Source organism: Larus michahellis, chromosome 13, assembly GCF_964199755.1.
Source record: "Larus michahellis chromosome 13, bLarMic1.1, whole genome shotgun sequence".
Classification (NCBI taxonomy): domain Eukaryota; kingdom Metazoa; phylum Chordata; class Aves; order Charadriiformes; family Laridae; genus Larus; species Larus michahellis.
In genome coordinates, this window is record NC_133908.1 from 2,111,780 (window position 1) to 2,127,571 (window position 15,792).

Consider the following 15,792-nt stretch of genomic DNA (forward strand, 5'->3'; position numbering starts at 1 on the left):
ACCTCTCGGCTCCTCTTCCTAGGAATTTTACGTGTTTTTGAACACTCTTAATTACTTTTTCCTAATATACAAGCTCTAATTTGCCTAAAAATAAGCCCCGTAAACTGGGAGCCCTGCAAAGGCACTGATACAGAAAACACAAGGGACTGTAAAATTGTCACCGTGTAGGAAAATGACAAATTTATTAAGATCTAAATAGTCACTCTGAGGCTACAGCAGAATAAATGCTGTTACAAACAAATAAGCACTAGGGTCTAACACTTTATACTGCTGCTAAACAGCTCTCTGCTCTCAAAGGTTTGCGTGTTTTAAAACATTTAAATGTTCTTGAAGTAATTAATCAAGAATCGGATGTCATTTTAATACAAATTCCACCCCCCCCAAAAAAAAATGTACAATCAAATGCATCACCTGTTGCCACTGCAAGGTAAAAATCATAACGTAACTACGGGAAATCGGTTTAAAAAACCATATTTGTTAAATAGGAAGATAAAACTTTAGCAGCACTTAAAAAATTTGATAAGTCTGAAGAATATGGATGACCTCAAATCCCGAAATGCACCGATCCGAGCTGCGATGCCGGTGGTGTGTGGGGAAAATGGGCTGGGAATTGGTTATTCCCCCGCCCAGGACTGGCAGCGGATCCGGCGTGGGGACAGTGGGGCAGACGCTGGTCCAGACGGGGCTGTTTCTCCTTCTGCCTCCTCGCTCCAATGCCGGTGGATTCCTTCTTTATCAAAAAACTGAGCTGAATTGTTAAAAAAGAAGCGTGCGGCTGCCGGGGCTGGGCAGCGTCCCCAGCCCTGCGCTGCCCGTCTGGCCGCGATGGCACCGAGCCGTCCCGGGAGAAGCGCTGCCGTCCCTCCGAGGAAAAACCACCCGGAGCAAACGCAGCTGCCGGCAGCGCAACCTGCGCCGCTGCACGGGCAGGGGCTGCATCGCTCCCCTTCCTCGCTCCGCTCAAAACATCCGAAATCGCTGCTTTTGCTTTTTAATCAAGAAAGGTAATCCCATGGAGCTCAGGAGCTGGCTCCCAGCGATGCCGGCGATGGGATCCAGCTGAGGGCGGCTCCAGATCACCCCTGACCCCCGTCCTGCGCCCGAGCAAAAGCTGGAGCCTGCCCTGCGCTTGGCCCTGGCTGCGCTGCTCCCAGCACGGCCCAGCGGAACACCATCTGCTGGCCCTGGAGAGGGTTTTCTCGGAGCTGAGCAACGCGGGCTCTGTTAGAGGGACAATTACACAATAGCCATAAAGCACCTGCACACCCGTCTGTTAAACGCGCTCTGAATCTGCTCAGCTTTCCTGCGCTGGGGCTTTCCTTGCCCTTTGCGGCCTCGGAACGGCTCAAAACCTCCGTTCCCACACCGACCGTCGCTCCCGGGGCCGCAGAGCGGTTCCCGACACCTCCTCGCCCTGCACCACCACGCACACAGCCTTTGGGTTCCCCACCCTGCGCGCTGCCGCCACCGCACCTCACCCGTACAATTAATGAAGCGGTGATCAACTACCTGCTGCGGGACGGCTCCTGCGCCACCGCGCTGCCGCACTCGTGCCACCTCCAGCGGGAAGGAGGGGCCGGGCTGGCCGCTGGCCTGTGCGGGGACCAGAGGGACCCGGAGGTCTCAGAGACCGGCTCCTTCCACGGCCACTACCCCGACCTGCGAGGCTCCCGAGAAGCCGCTCACGTCGCCTGTGCGCGAGGAGCCTGGTGGACAGCCCGTAAGGCAGCGCCAGAGCTGCGTATTGCGACAGCGGCGCCGCTTTGCCTTCGGGCCCTCGTGCTGCTGGAGAGCTGGGACAAGAAAAGAGGACAGGACGTTCGTTAGGAAGAAACGAGCTTCTGCCTGACGCCAGCCGTGCGCTCCCCCAGCAGAGCCGCCGGGCTGCCGATGCCCCTGACTTGAAGCCGTTCCGCACAACAAGAGTTTCACGCCGGGTGGGAGTTAAACGCTTCTCCAGCTGCCCGGCTGGAGGACAGCAGAGGAGCCCGGCACGGCTCCGCGCAGCCTTTCGGAAGCGGAGCAGACACCACGGCCTGCGGGGCCGGGAGCCCCGGCGTGCACACCATGTCCACGGGCGCCGCGCCGCAGAGGGAGGAGTTACTGAGAGAGCGCTCAGAAGGAACTCAAGGATGACAAGGGCTCTACAAAATCCAATTCTGGTGTATAACTGAAACCCTGCTCTTCCTTTTGCACGTCCTTAATAGCGCAAACCATTACGCCCGCTCTTCTTTTTTATTCTTGAAGCTGTCAATAACCACCCCCGGCGGCGATCACAGCTCTGCCCAGAACCTGCGCTTTTCTTCGATTAAATAAATACCGCGAGATCATAAAGCGACTGTGCACAACGTCTTGCGATTAGAACAGGCCTGTCCCCCTGCAAACTCTGGGCAAATCCTCTCTCTCCATTTCAAATCCGTAAGAAAAGAAAGAAGGGAGGGAGCGGGAGCGTACGCGAGGGGAGAGCGTGCAGCCGAGCGGCCCAAACCAGCAAGCGGATGAGGATGATCGCACCCTTGCGCCGGAGGAGACTTTCGCAGGACAAACAGCAGTTGGGTTTTTCACCTTCTGGGGCAAGATGAAAAGAGATTAACCCTGAGTGAGTTTGGTTTGTTGCCGAAGAGCCTGGGCTCCACCATCCAGCATCGAGAATAAGGCAGAAAGTGTGCAAAGGAGAAGCCGGCCCCGAGCTCCGGCCGGGGCGAGCACCGGCGCCTGCTCGCTGCAGGGGCCAGGAGACAGCGAGCTTCCTCTGCCAAACATCACCCAAGGCAGGGCGAGGTCCCTGGGCCGCCCCTACGGTTGGGTTAACGCCGTGGGATCGACGCTTTGAAATACGATGGTCGGTGACGGGGGAAAAGAAAAAGGAGGTGCCGAGGCCGGTGAGACTCCTCAGAGCTCTCCAGCCGCGGGCCGCGGTGCCGATGGCACCCACGGGACTCGGTGCCACGCACCGTTTGTGTCTTTCTTCCCCCTCCCTGGGACTCTCGCACCAGGAAAACCAAGCTTAATATTTTTTCTTCCAAGTTTGGGAGCAACAGGTTGTTGTTCCTTGCAAAGCCACAGAGTGGGAAAGAAAGCGAGAGGCGGCTGCGGCAGCCTCCCTTCTCAAAGGCCTTGGTGCTTCCGCTGAACCGCAAATACATCCCCTACGAAGGACAGGGAAGAAAAATAAAAAATTAGAAAGTGTGTTAGCAAATGCTCCCATGCAAAAGTCTAAACTTTATTCACTTTTATTTATATATTTAACAATTCTAAAGTATTTACTTCTCGCTTTGACAAAAATGAAAAATATAGGAGCACTTTACTCTCTTGAGGAGAGAAGGGTTATATATACAGCTATGGAGAGATACTGGTTCCTCCTTTACATACAAAGAAAAATAATATTAATAAAAAAAGTGCTTCATCGATCAAAAAAAGACTAAGAGCTGCAAGCATTTATTCACACTGTACATCACAGACCCCGAAAACCCGTATCAGAACCTCTTGGCACCTGTCATTAGCAACTGCAGAATCTCAGGCTTAAGTTTTCGACCGTCTATTCGCACCACAGGCCCACACGACGTCAGTGCGCAAACTACCCCCGGCCCCCCACGTCACACCTCTAATGGCCCCCCCTCCCCCCCGCCGCGGGACAGCCAGAGTCGGGGGCCGTGCACCGTCCTTTCCCCGCTCCGGCCGCCTCCGCCGCACCGGCAACAGCGATGGCTACGGTTCTATCCCGGCCAGTCGCCGCGCGGCTTTAGGAACAAAGACCTCCAGGTACAACTCGACTGAAGAACCCCATCGTTCGCTTTGCTCTTCCCTCCCGATGGTTTGAAAAACGTTTCAAAGCCCGTAGCCGGGGAGAAGCCAAGACGCTCCGTTACCGGAGCCCTTCCCATAAGGAGACGGGCTGCTCCGCTGAACCGGCCTCCTGGACCTTCAGTTCTGTTTTGGGAATCTTCAGCTTACGCCGCAGCAGCGCTAACGGTCCCTGCAAAGGGCGGGGGAAGCTCAAAGCCAAAAAATAAAACACCTTGACATTTCTTTTCCCCATCAGACCTAACAAATATTCCGAGATGGTTTTCTCTGTGGGATACTCGCTTTGGATCACGCGATTCTGACATTCCGGGGAAGGGAAGCGCTCCTTTTCCCAAGGGTTCTTACATTTTGAGCTTTTGCGTTTAAAACTCTCCAACACTCCAGCGGGATTTTTGTTCTTGAGAGCATCACGCGAGAAGCTGTAACTTCGTCCAGGCGACGTGCCGTGACGCGGGAGCTCCACCTCCTCCTCGCCAAAGCGCACCAAGCAGCCTCTATCGAAAGGAAACGGGGACGAGTACCTAACGCTCATTACAAACCCGATTCGCAAGAGATTCACACTTTAATGAGGTGACCTTAAAAGCGACTGGGATTGGGACAGAAGGAAGAAGGGGAAGCCATGATGTTTTGTAGGTCTTTATAAAATCCTCGGGCAGGTTTTTCCTATCCGGAGTACACCAAACGTGGACTGGAAAAGGAGGGGACATCCCGGGAGTACGACAAGCACCGGCGCACGGCTCACGGGCCGAGCCCAGCGAGAACACCGGCGGATCGCAGTTGCTCGTTCGTTGGTTTGGATCGTCTCATTAAAGTGCGAGTCTCCACACCGGCACGACGGCCTGTGTGTGCGAGCCGTGCCAAGCGCACCGCTCCAGAAGTAGCTCCATGTCCAGCGAACCATCCCACAGGCGGGGCAGGGACACAAGTCCAAGGTCTTCTACTTTCCCACTCGATTTTAAATAATGAATTGCATTTAGACAGCTTCAGAGAGCGGCGCCAGGGTAAAGCCCCTCAGCTGGGCGGCCTGTTCCATCCCCTTCTCGCCTCTCGCTAACAAGCGCCCACTTCCCTTTCCCAGCCTTCTCCAGGTCTTTCCCACCGGGAGCCACCGCGGAGAGGCCCGATGGCGACGGAACACCTCGATTGTGTGTGTGCAGGGACAGAACCGCCCAGCACGGAAATCCCAGCCCAATTCCCCCTATCCCGCAGCGAGGATAACTAAAGCCCACTCTAAGAACAGAGGGGGAGAGTGCTCTCTTGGGAAGGAGATTCCCATTTCTTCTAGCAGCAACAGGTTCCCAAACAGCAGTGTCTTTGTTTGGAAGTGAGAGGAGTGATTGAAAGCACTAGCGCCGACGCTACAGGAATTCACGCTCCGCGCACTGGCTGGACCGAGTCCCCTCTTCTCCTTTCCTCCGCAAAATCGTCTGTCTGCAACAGTTCAGCAGTGGGACACTTAAATGCCAACGGGAAATCTGGTTCTGGCACCAGCTCCCTTCCCACTTCCCCAATCTTCCAGCAAACAAACGAACATATATATATATATTATATATATACACACACACGCGTAGACACATACACACAGATAGGACCGAAAGGAAAGGGGGAATAGCTGGAAAAGGAGAATCCCAGGATCCAGCGGTACGTCCTCCAGCTCTGTCCCGCCGAGCGGCGTTCCACGCCCCAACCTCCAAAGTGCACGGCTCCCGCGTCCTCCCAGCCTCGGCCCACCGAGAATCCGCCTGTCTGGGAGCGGGGGAAGAGTCGGCACCGGCTGCTCCCCCGCTGCGTGGAGGCTGGGACTTCAATTCGACGTGGCAGTGATGGGTTTGTCCAGTTCGAGATCCAGGCTGGAACTGCTCGGGTGCAAGCTGCTGTAGCAGGATTTGCAGACTCTGCTGGGTTCAAAGAGCTGCTGACTAGGAACGGGCACCTTCTGGTTACAGCAACTGGAGCAGAACACGTTTCCACAATTCCTTGCATGGGGAACAGAGGAGAAATGGAAAAGAAAAAGATCAGAAGCAGTTTGACAAAGTTACCCGAGTTCTACTACGACCCTGTTTGGTGCGTTGGGAGGGGCTCAGCCCCGGGGACTGCAGTCGCTGCTCCCCGCGGACCGGGATGGGTGCAAAGATTCCAACGCCCGTGCCCTGCGCCACTGGCTGCTGCAGCCGGAGCAGAGGTCTCGGGAAGGGCCACCAGAAAGGGAGCACAGAGCAAACGGCAGCACAGAACTACAGCTCGTCACACGTTACGGCACAGCACCGTCTCATCTCACGCTGGAGGGAACGTCCCCCTCCGCGACCCGGGGCTGAGCTCTCTTCTCCCCGTGTCCTGCCGAGGAGCTCGGGCAAGGTGCTGCTCACCGCTGTCACTGCCACCCTGGGGACACAGGAGGGGCTAAGGGAGAGCAAACAAGGGGCCTTGCTCCGCAATGATGCGGGCAGTGTTGTGCTCCGGCCCCTGCTCGCCCCGCTGACCCAGCCTGGCGTTACAGACTGGCAACTGCACTCCCAGGAGGAGTCTCTGCTCCTTTACTCTTCTACAAACGCGTGCCGGTGGGCACCAGCACAGAGACATTCGCTTCTCTTCCTTTCAAGTGCGCTGCTGCAAGGTTTAAGCATGGGACAGGTGAAAAAAAAATAAATATTAAACCCAGTTTCTGTTGATGCCATCCTCCCACTGCCCCAGGAGCGCGGTCCCTTTTGCGGTGTTCCCGGCAGTCCCACGCTTCTGCGTTAACGTCAACTGCGTCACCAGGGATCATGCAAAGCCAGGAGCGGGGCAGGCAGGTATTTCATGCTCAGACACGGCAGTAACGCTGCGGCAGGGTGAGCAGTCTCATACGCATTCTTGTCAGCTGGCAGCTGGTGGAGGCACGCTGGCGCATGCACCTCACGGGAGGCAGGGATAAAATTTAAATCTTGCAAAAGAATTACCTTCTCTTCTCGCAGCCCCCCTTCAAAAGCTGCTGCTGCTCAAGCCAGCCCGGCGAGCGCTGCAGCGCCCTGGCCTCCAAACGCCCTGAGAACAGCACTCCGGGGACCCGCATTTGCAAGTTTCCCTCCTCCATGCCTGCCGCCCTCTTCGTTAACTCTTTGGCATCGGGATTCTGTGCTAGAAAAGATCTGCTGCTGCCAAGAGGCTGACGGAGAATTCTGCCTACACCCAGCAGCTTTGATTAATCCTTCCTTGCCAAGAGACAAGATTTCCAGATGCTGGTCACTGACGGGGAAAGAGTCAGCAAAGAAATCCCATTTCTCACTTCACTGGGCTCATTTTCCCAGCTCCGCACCGCGGCTCCTGGTCTCAAAGCGGTAACCCTAGCGCTGGGAGCCTGACAACGGCTCGCCTTTCTGCGGCGCTTCTCTCGTCTTTTCGAGGGCCCTGTTCGAAATGACTATCAGAAAAAGCAGCGGGAGCGTTTTCTGCAGAAACACCCCGCAGAAAAGCAGCTCCGACATCCCACGTCTCTGCTGCTCAAAGAACCGTCATCCAGCAGCCGCTCGCCGTCGACGGCTGGGGTCAAAAAAGAAGCAGAGGGATTAAGACAAGCATGTGTTTGTTGTAGCTCCCCAGCTCCCTAACGCATGCTTGGGGGGGGGGTTTGTTGTTTTATCCTTCTGTGATAGATAACAGTGTTCTGTGACTGCTCTCCCCCGAGCTTCGGAAAGCTCCGAACAACTTATTCTTGCTATCCTGGTGGTCCTCTGCTTCGCTTGGGAGATTACAGAGAGATGTTAAAAAACAGGCTGGGAGAGCGATCTCACTCCTTTGAGGAAGGGTGAGTGTTAAAATCATACTATCGATACCTCTATCGTGGATATTTATCCATTTTCGGGGTGACACTAACCCTCCACCAGCTCTGCGTTACCTCTTATTGCCCCAGTATTTTCAGCCCTTCTAAAATAAGCGGCAGTTTGTTTGTCAACAGGCTGCAGACCGATACTGGAATTGTTTGATAACGTGTGGACCTCTCCCCAAAATAAGGCAAAAAGGGAAAAGAAAAAAAAAAAATAATCAATGCACATGGCTACACCGGAAGGCCCGTCTCCTCTCAGTGAGAAGTGCAGCATTCTCCGTTACCCAAACACGCGACATCACCGACGGTGAGCGTTAGTGTGATCCGCACCCCAGTTGCAGCTACCAAAAGCCAAGTCCTAAAGGCCCTTCTGCGAGGAGAGGCCTGTCTGGGTGGCGGTAACACCCAGCGGCTCGTGCTGCCCACGCACAGCGGGCTGCTGGTGACTTCTAGGCAAGTGAAAGACACCGAGGGGGGAAGAGCCCGAGTTAGTCTGGCCAAGTTACCAAGAAAACGCAGACAGACAACAGACAGAGGCTGTTGCAAATGCTCACCAGATCTGATCAACACGTTCAACGTCCCTGCAAGGAGGGGAGAAAGAGCTCAGAGGGGGACAAGAGAAAGAAGAGAATGGCAGAAATGAAGGAAGCTGCCTATTTTTATCCCGCTCAAGGCCTTACAGCACGTGGGTTTCAACTCATTCTCACTCCCGGGTAAGCCGTGGAGCGGCTGCCGCTGACCACTGGGGGTTTGAACCTGTGTGCTATGGGAACACCGCGGTTTTCTTGCTGGTTGCCATTCCTTACTGGTCTCTGCCATAGACAACCAGAGCTTACGTGGGCAGCCTGGGCAACCCAGGTCAGACATTCGAAAGCTGAAGAAACAAAGAGACTAGAGGGAAACTGGCAACCAAACGTGAAACCCTGAGTCAACGCAAACTCCTCCTGGTGCTGGGGTGTCCTGGGTGCATCCATGCGCTAGGAGCACCCCAAAGCCCAGCTCAGGGAGGTGGCAAATGCCAGTCGGCCTCAGGAGTGCTGAATGGGTGCCTCCACGGCAGGTACCGCAAGAAGAAAAACCCCATTTCAGCTCTTATAAACCCCTTCAGATGTGTACAACCGCGTGCTTCGTAATCATACTCTTCATCTGAAGCCTTAAGACAAATTTGCACAAATACAGTGGACATGAAAATAAAAATCAAAGCCTTTCAACTTCTATTCCTTCTTCCCTGGGTTTGTTTATCTTTACGAGACTAAATGGAGCAAAATACAAAACGGGACACAAACCAAGGAAGACGTTTATAATTCTCTACGACTTCAAAAAGCAGCGAAGCATCACAATGTGATAACTGCCATTTGGTTAAGTGACAGCTCTTGTAATCGTTTTCTCATGTCCAGAAATCAGGAATAGGGATTTATTTGAAATAGAACTTGGAAATCTGAGCTTCTCTGACTTTACTAGAGTATGATCTAATCAAAAGGCCTCTGCCACCTGTTCTTCATTAAGCCCCCGCTGCCTGCATTAGCTGTTGTAGCCTCTGCTGGCAATATGTTTGGCAGAGAATAATCCAGAAAACTTTTATTTCACATAGGTGTCCTTTGCAGGTTCTCTTACAGGAGCAATTTAATGAAAAGGGAAGAACGGTCAGAGAAGGAAAGGAGCAGCTTCGCAACCAGTAATGGGAAGAAGATGGTATTCATGTAGTTGCAGTATTGAATTACTGAACGCAGAGATGACAAAGCAGGAATCTTTATGATTTGCACCCTCTTAATAAGCTAAAAACAGGCAGCTGCCTCCAAAAATGCAGTTTGAGGAAGGCAGGCAGGATCTGTTTAGGCTGGGGTGGAGCAGATACCAAATCTGGCTTTTGAAAAACGTACTCTGCAGGAACTGGAACCCAACGGGAGAAACTGCCCTGTTCTGCCAAAGTGCTCGATTCCTCCAGGAGCAGGTACGGTCCTACCCTAAAACTCTGCCATCGGTCCCTCAGAAAGGGACTGCGTGTCAAAGAAAGCCCTTTCCTGGTTTAAAGAGGAGAGGGGACATCTCAAGGCGTGCTTCCCTCCCTCTGTGCTCTGCCGAAGCACAGGTTACCTGCAGTGGTGCTTCCGACTGGCGAGCCAGAAGGTACTGTCACAGCCATAGCAGTGTGCCGCCAGGTGGTCCGGAAGCCATCGCGTCACCTGGGAGAAAGAAAAGACACATTTATCAAGGAGAGGACAATCCATTAGAAACAAACCCGTCTCATTTGAGCTCACAAATTCAGTGCTTGTTCTAAGAGCACAAACTCAGCGTTGGCAACAATTGAAGAGAGGCGACAGAAACCTTCCCTTTGAGAACAGACACACTAAATTCCCCTCAGACAAACAGAAATTAAGTCGAAAAGTCCAATTCCTTGGGTTTTTTTCCTGTGCTTTAGAAGTATCCAGGCCAAGAATATTCATCAAGCATGTGTGCACCTAAGGCTCCTTTAGCTACGGTCCCTTCCACGGCTTCTCAAAGGCAGCAGAGGGCTCATAGGCACAGGTACTGATATTTAAAGTATGAGAGACAAGCGAAACGCAAGGAAGATAGTTCACAAGAAGTGGCGCGTGACCAAAGGCTGTAGGGATCATTTGAATTAGGAACATCCCATCCTACCGGAAGAATGAACGATTTACAGGGCTTTAGTCTGTACCTCTGTGTCCTGTTTATCCACCTGCTCCCAGCTGGCTTCAGAGAAAATCTCTGTGCTGCAGCGAGACAAGCAGTTCTGATCCAGATTGCTTTCCGAGTCGGGTATGGAAGTCTGTTGGCAAACAAACACAGCTGAACAGAACCTTCCCAGATTCCTACTTCCACACAAATAAAAACCGGACACAGTCGCGGGGTACCTCCCGCTGAGGGCGAATGTCGCAACCTACAGATGTCACCTACCCACAGCGCACAGGCGGCAGCAAAGGCAACCGCACCTTTTGGAATGGGACTATAAATGCCACACGCTGAAGCGGTTTGTGCAGCCAAGTGCAAAAAAAGCCCACCCAAGCCATGCAAAAAAACCCCCAGGAGGTCAGGTGCTGACCCTCCAGATGACGTGAGGTAAAATGGATTTTAAAATCTGTTTTCTGCTGCGTTAAGCACCGAGTTCTGGCAACACTTTGGGTGATTAACCAAAAAAGCTGCTGTCTGTGGCTCCAATTTCACAGCCGCATTTCCTTTCCGAGGTTGTTTCACTTTTAAAATTACTAGTAGTAATACATATATCCTTTTGCCAGCAAAAATTCTGGAAAATACAAGCCAAATCACTCATGGGAAAACTCAGAATTTGAGTCGTATATATTCCACGCATAGATTTTTGGGGAATAGCTTCTCCTTAATACAGTCTAGCCAGGTAGAGTTGTATTGTAACCGACTTAAAACTCAGCCAGCCCTTGAAATACGTTAAAAATAGCAAGAAATCTTGAGTTACTGTCTGTCTGTGCCTGAGGAACGGGCACCTCTGGAGCTCCAGAAGAAAAACTCTTACTCTCAAAGCTGAGGCACAACCAGAAGGTAGAGATCAGACTCTTAAAAATGGTGAATTTTCCAGAGGACAGCGCGCTCTCACATCCAGCCCTACCCTGCAGTTTGGGAAGGTCCTTAAAAAAAAAATGGCAGTATAATAAATTAAGCCAAATCACCAAATTTTTCCAAGGAATCCAAGCTTTTGCCAGTGCCAGAAGCCATACCCAATTGGAAATTGATGCTCAAAGCAGCACTCAGTGCCGCCGTCTCCGATGGGAACAGCCAAGCAGGCTCTGAGAATTTCTCACAACAAATGTACCTGGGACTATCCAGCACCTCTGCCACTTCTGAACAGTATTACATTCAATAAACAAAAGTTGGAAACCTCTTATAATTTTTGAGTTTGTTTTTTTTTTTTTTTTTTGTTGTTGTTTTTCAAAGCCACGGGAAAATACAGACTCTGTCTCAGGGCTCCTGCGTCCCCTCGCCTTCCCCTTCACAGCCTTCCCCTCCTCCCCGGCCGGCCTCTTCCCCCAAGTCGCTCTCCCCTCTTCGTTTATTTTATTTAACTAAGAACACTGGGCCTTTCAAAAACCAAATCTTGCAGCAATCTGCGGAGCTGCTCTCCGCGCGAAGGGCTCTACAGAGCAGGGCTCCTGCTTGTTCTCTGAACCAGGGGTACATTCAAGCAACGTAGGGCCCGTGACTGTATTTCTTTTGATGTACTATTATTATTTATGAGTCAAAAGAGGAGGAGAAATTAGGTAAAAAACAGATAAGGGAGAAGCAACTCAGAACCCGCCCAAGATATACAAGAAAACTTGCTAGCTATTGAGATCTGGAACTTGGGATTACTCTTATTTCACATCTGATTTTGCAATTTCTTTTGCACCCGCAAGTACACAGACCATTTAATTGCTACAGAAATTAGCGTTACTGTATTTGAATCACATCTCAAACTTAAGTCTCTACTTCGATGACTTCAAACACTTCCAAGTAAAAGCACAGTTTAAAAGCTCCCTTAAAATTCTTCATTTGTTGAGAAAAAGCCTCATTGACATAAGGCTGTCACAAAAGCTCTTAATTTATTCCAGCTAACGAGCCCGGAGCAGGCCGGCCGTCTGAAAAGGGGACGGCTCGAAGTTTTGAGTTAAGAGAGCAGCCACTGCTGCATCGCTCTTACCCAAAGCGTGCAAAGCACCATGAGATCGGTCCTCCGCTCCTGTCCCCATGACACGTTCACAGCCTCAGAAAAATATCTTTAACCATATATGAAAACGATAGTAAAACAAGCATTTGGGTTTTTTTTTTTTAATAAGGCCAATGAAGGTGTTTAGGTATGTCCAGGTATGTACACTGTGAAACGCCCGTCTTGAAGCAAACCTTTGCTACATTTATGGTCAAACTGAAATACCGTGAAAACATGAGTCATCATTAATTGCCATGTGCCGTGTACTCAGCCGTTTGCCCTCTTCAGAAGGACCTGGAGAGTTTTATAAGAGCCTGCACGGCCAAAAAAAAAAAAATCACTACCTGACCAATGAACCAAGAGCTGACAGCATGGCGAGATCCAGCACGTGACTAACTAGCCCGCTGTTTCCAGCGGTGGCCCAGTTACCATTTCACTTACCACTTCGTCTCCATAATCACCGTTGAGACGCAAGGAGCTATTCAGGAACTGGCTCTCCAACCGGCTCTTCAACTCTTGCACTTGCTTCTTCAAAGTCTCCACTTCTTGCTGATGGCCAGTTTCTATCTGGCGCAGGCGCTGCTGGATAACGTCAGTGTAGACGGGCATCCCATCATCGTCCAGGTGGCTTCTGGCGGGTTGGTCTGGGCTGCTGGCTGCCTGCTGCTTTCCAAGGGGACTAAACATCCATTTTTGGTGCAAGTTCCTCAAGTGAAACTGCGCAGAGCTACAGCTAGCTGTGGAGACCTGCCGGCTCAGAGAGGCTTTGATCCGGCCGTCCTCTCCGTTCACACAGTGCCCGTTCGTCGCGTGGTATTTTTGGGTGATACTAAACCCCGCAGGCTTCTCCGTCATCTTGTTCTCGGGCTCCAGCTCTCCGTTACACACAATCTCACCTTTACATTCAGCTAAAGGCAAGGCACAAGGGGAAGGCATCGGGATGTGTGTGTTGCTGCCACCAGAAGTCCTATGTACTTTTGTTCCCAGTTTTTGAAGTTCTAGCGTGCTCTCCCCCTCCGGCCTATTGTCAATAGTTCGAGAAAGTCCGTCAGCACTGTTGTCGAGCGGGTGAGGTCTATGGCAAGGGCCCTTTGGGACGAGCTCTTGCTTTGCTTCATTCTCTGTCAAGGTTTCCGTAGAACTTTCAATGTTGGATGTTCTCGCCTCATGCGGGATTGTAAGAGGTAAGGGAAGGCTGGCCTGCGCTGCGTGGGACAGGCTCTCTGCTTCTCCTTCAAGTTTGGTAACACCTTCCTCCTCTGTATGCTTTTGAGCGTCTCTATTTACCGAGCCCTCCAAAGGAGCCGCCTGTAGTCCTCTCACCTGAGGTAACTTCTGGAGAGCGTTACTGAGATCAGCGTGCTCATCCTGTTGTCCTTTAAGCTCAGAAGCACCTTGTGAAACTGGATGTGGATTGGATACTGGATTGTTCGTTACAATACCTTTATCCGCCTCAGCCTTCTCACAGAGATGTAGATTTTCAGTTCTCTTCTCCTTATCCAGGGCAGTGTCATCCCCTTTCCCTCCTGCCTCCAGGCTACCCCTTAAGTGCTCCTCCAGGCCAACGTCATCTTTAGTGGCCTCTTGCAAAATGTTCTCCATCTGTCCCTCTGCCACACCAGCGGCAACAGAGAGCTCTGCTCCCACTGGAGCCCTGCCCTGTTTGCCCAGGCTGTCTCCGTCGAAGGCATCGTCCCCGGGGCTGCCGAGGCCGCTCAGCTCCAGCGAGCGGCGGTGCTCTTGCCACTTCTCATTGAGGCTGGGGTCGCTGCTGCGACGATTGGTTGGAGGCACGCTGCTATCACAGGCTGTCGTCAGATTGTCAAACGATCTTGTCTTTGGTAACCTAATAAAGGTAACAAATAACCAGAATCCAAAGTCAGGGGATTTTCTTTTTTCTTTTTTTTTTTTAAATGCATAGCTACTATGGTTTAAGAACTCCCCCCACAATTAGGACAGTAGCAATCTGCTAACTAATGGACTTCTGTGAAGTATTAGCTAGGAGCACATTTGGACCATCTGTAGCACAGAGCTGCTTCAGTACTTTCTTTGCCATCAGGAAAACACGTTCAATCAGACTTCAAACATTCCCAGAATAATCCCTTCACCACAAAGCACAAACGCTTGCAGTCTGGTCACACCTCCCAATTAACATGTGCTCAGCATCAACGTACAAAAAAAGAGAAGAAATAGTTATGCAACACAAGAAAAAGCACTCAAATTCAAGACAACCATATGAAAGCTTATATATATACAAGGATATAAAGGAATTCTACAAGGCTATGCAATACTTGGAGCTTAATTCTATTTGCTAACCTTGTCGCTGTTACGCTATCGCCTCTGAAACTCAACAGCTTCCAAAATGGAAAGGATGGCAGACTGCTTTTGGGCAGGTCAGTCAAACAGTCCCACAAACAACCCTGTGCAAAACACCTCCCTCCCGCCACAAGTATTCTCCTCTTTATATCCCACAATATTCTCTGTTGATCTTACTTTACAGGACGGGATTTCTGGGCTCTAGGCTCACCTGCCCAGAGGCTGATCTTCAGGGCTAGAGCCTGGAACGGGGTACGGGGCGCAGGTGTCATCAGCGGGTGTGGAGGGGGAAGAGCACGGCAGGTAAACAGCGCTCCAGAGCATCAGATTCCGCACATGGCACACCGGGTACAGCACCTGGGAGGGGAGAACACGCCACGGTCAGAAACAGAATGCAAAGAGCTCTTCAAATCTGAAATCGTGGTAGTTTATTATTCAGGGCCGCAGCTGGGAGGCTTTGCTAGATCTCCAGATCGCTCCGAAGGCTAGCGAGCAGCTCTGGCATTTTTAATCAGCTACACTCGGATATATAATTATCTTTGCTTTCAGAGGCTGAGGCATAACAATGCCGGCTTTCAGCTTCTCATGAATGAATTACTGCAACGTGCTCCGTGTGAATCTACACCTTAATAACGCTTCTGAGCAATTTAAACTGCCGAAGAATTCAGTGGCCCATTGTTAGCGCAGAGATTTCCTTGTAACTTTGTATTATCCCATGCCATATGAGAGCTGAACTAATAACCTCCTTCAGCAGGGCTTCAATTCAAAGCTAACCCTGTCTTTAATGGAAGCACTCATATGTTAAAAATGAAGTACATGCAGAAATGCTTTGCTGAAGAGGCAGCTTGCTCTTAAAAGGGATTCCTTGACTGTAGAACACGTTTTCTGTTTCAGTTTAAAAACACCTTGGGTCACTCTATCAATCCCACTGCTTTCCCAGGCAGCTTTCTTGCGGAAAAGCAGGCAACGGCGGAGAAACAGGCAGGTTTTGCTGGCACTGAGCAGAGGGAGGGCTGTGGGGTTGGTGGGTGCTGCTCATAAACAAGTATGGTTTTACAACAGATGCGGCTGCATCCCAGAGGCACCTTCTAAACGCTGAAGTAAAACCACAAAGAGATGAATACATGACAGGAAGTTACCAAAACTCCCACATACGGACAAATTACCCTGATTAGCTCAGTCCACTACAGTGCGGTAT

The 15,792-nt window shown here is 51.3% G+C and overlaps 1 protein-coding gene across 9 annotated transcripts in view; it reads right to left on the bottom strand.

Moving 5' to 3' along the window:
• Positions 1-3,202: 3,202 nt before the first annotated feature.
• MTMR3 (myotubularin related protein 3) overlaps positions 3,203-15,792 on the bottom strand; it is an 84,844-nt gene continuing 72,254 nt past the window's right edge. For 6 of the 9 annotated variants that reach the window (XM_074606035.1, XM_074606037.1, XM_074606039.1 and 3 more), the window contains 6 exons: positions 14,806-14,951; positions 12,720-14,124; positions 10,284-10,394; positions 9,701-9,789; positions 8,161-8,187; positions 3,203-5,780 (listed from right to left, as the gene is read on the bottom strand). In XM_074606035.1, coding sequence (XP_074462136.1) covers positions 5,609-5,780; positions 8,161-8,187; positions 9,701-9,789; positions 10,284-10,394; positions 12,720-14,124; positions 14,806-14,951 — 1,950 coding nt within the window. In that variant the 3' untranslated portion in view covers positions 3,203-5,608. The remainder of the gene's footprint in view (positions 5,781-8,160; positions 8,188-9,700; positions 9,790-10,283; positions 10,395-12,719; positions 14,125-14,805; positions 14,952-15,792) is intronic. The other 3 variants (XM_074606042.1, XM_074606041.1, XM_074606043.1) reach the window with 3 other exon arrangements.